General features: G+C 41.0%; 1 protein-coding gene across 1 annotated transcript; it reads left to right on the forward strand.

The window, feature by feature from the left end:
* Positions 1 to 353: 353 nt before the first annotated feature.
* On the forward strand, positions 354 to 1,392 carry LOC149533870 (early nodulin-93-like). Its single transcript, XM_089803644.1, has 4 exons — positions 354 to 605; positions 736 to 797; positions 988 to 1,063; positions 1,164 to 1,392. The coding sequence occupies exons 1-4, from the start codon at positions 488 to 490 to the stop codon at positions 1,265 to 1,267; spliced, it is 360 nt and encodes a 119-aa protein (XP_089659770.1). The 5' UTR covers positions 354 to 487; the 3' UTR covers positions 1,268 to 1,392.
* Positions 1,393 to 1,651: the final 259 nt, after the last annotated feature.

Below are 1,651 nucleotides of genomic sequence, written 5' to 3' on the forward strand. Positions count from 1 at the left end.
ACCAAAACCAGGGATGATTGCATCACAGCTTACACCTTTCCTCGGGAAGCGTCACACCCTCAATACCCAACCGCTGCTGGTTTCTCCAAAGAACTAAAAACTGCCTTGTTTTTCGTGCAAGCGACTGAATTTTTGCAGAGTCGTTTTCTGCAATTTTTCAAACGCGCAAGGTATACATTTAATCCACGGGCTTCGGAGTGAATGGACACCGTCCCGTACCATATTCTTCATTTACCCGATTTTAGGTAGGCGACAAAAAAACATCAGATTTACCCACAATACTTAATTTTATGGGAGAGCTTGTTTTCTGCGGCGCACCACGGTTTATCCAAAACTCCTATTTCCCCTTCGCCCACTCCTGCGACCTCCTCCTATTTATGCCCCTTCGCTTCATTACATCTCTGCATCTGACAGCCTTTCAGTTGTTTGTGGGTGAAATCAGTAGAAGATTAGCTATTTTTTAAGCTTAATATCCTCATTTTCTATCATGGAATATGCACGAGAATGGTGGACAGCGAGGAAGCAGGACATGAGCTCGGCTTCTTCTCTTAGCGCTAGTTCCCCCAACGCCGTTGCTGAGCACAGAGCGAAGCATTACTCCCACGGTAATCACAACTCTCTCTTTTTTCTTGCCCGTTTGCTGCTCAGATTAGTACTCTTAGATCTGCTGTGTTAAAGAGTTTCTGATTGGAGAGCAGGGTTAACTAATGGACTTGATTGCATGTTTGAATGCAGATGGGGTGAAAGCAGGGGCGAAGGCAGCTACAATCGCATTCATAGCATCTGCAATCCCCGTGGTCAGTGATCACTTTTACTCTTCTTCATATGCTTTCTCATAAATATTAGTGTTCCCTTCTCATTATCTGCAATGTAATTCATGTGAACTTACAACAACACTTCCATCGCATTCTTACTTTGGCTTATACTTGAATCTCATTAATATAAAATTAAAATGTAATTGATGTGAATTTGTTGTGATAAGAACAGGTGATGGGAGCGCGGGCCATTCCGTGGGCAAGGGCGAATCTGAACTATGCAGCCCAGGCACATATCATCTCTCTGGGTATGCTCATGCACTCTGTTTCATTTTCTCTTTGTTATTGGGGATGGAGTTTGAGTCACATGAACAATACACGTGCTTATTCGTTTATGGGTGGATGCAGTGAGTGGAGCAGCTTATTTCGTTGTAGCAGACAAGACCATTTTGGCCTCTGCACGGAAGAACTCTTTTGAAAACCTCGCAAGTCACGTCGAATTTCCCCTGTAAATTGTAGGCTAAATCGGGGATATATCTATGCAGAAATTGATAGGTAGGCCTGCAAAAATGGCTGGATGTTTTACGTACTGTAGCCTCAAAGTTGAATGTAAATGAAATATTAGCAAGTTCTCACATTTTGTATCTCACATCTCACATTTTGTATTTTTAAAGGATGGCTTAAACATCTAAGGCTTCGTTCTTAGATTAAAAGTGTTAAATAGTGAAAGTTAATTTATTTTTGTAAGCTTAATTTTTTTTTAGTGTGTAATGTTTAAGAGTGGTCGATATCTGATATCTAAGAGTGGCCATCAAAGAAATCTATTGGTAGAAGTAGATCTGTTATGCACAAATAATTGTGCTACTCATCAAAGTTGACAACCAAAGTTGCAAAGT

This window comes from Cupressus sempervirens, chromosome 10 (assembly GCF_028749045.1).
Source record: "Cupressus sempervirens isolate cs-2001-9-10 chromosome 10, ASM2874904v1, whole genome shotgun sequence".
NCBI lineage: Eukaryota > Viridiplantae > Streptophyta > Pinopsida > Cupressales > Cupressaceae > Cupressus > Cupressus sempervirens.

Excerpts from the sequence above, each read along its gene's own strand:
- LOC149533870 (XM_089803644.1), top strand. The coding sequence starts at position 488 with ATGGAATATGCACGAGAATGGTGGACAGCGAGGAAGCAGGACATGAGC. Across the intron at positions 606-735 it reads AGCGAAGCATTACTCCCACG|ATGGGGTGAAAGCAGGGGCG; the intron begins GTAATCACAACT and ends GTTTGAATGCAG. Across the intron at positions 798-987 it reads TAGCATCTGCAATCCCCGTG|GTGATGGGAGCGCGGGCCAT; the intron begins GTCAGTGATCAC and ends TGATAAGAACAG.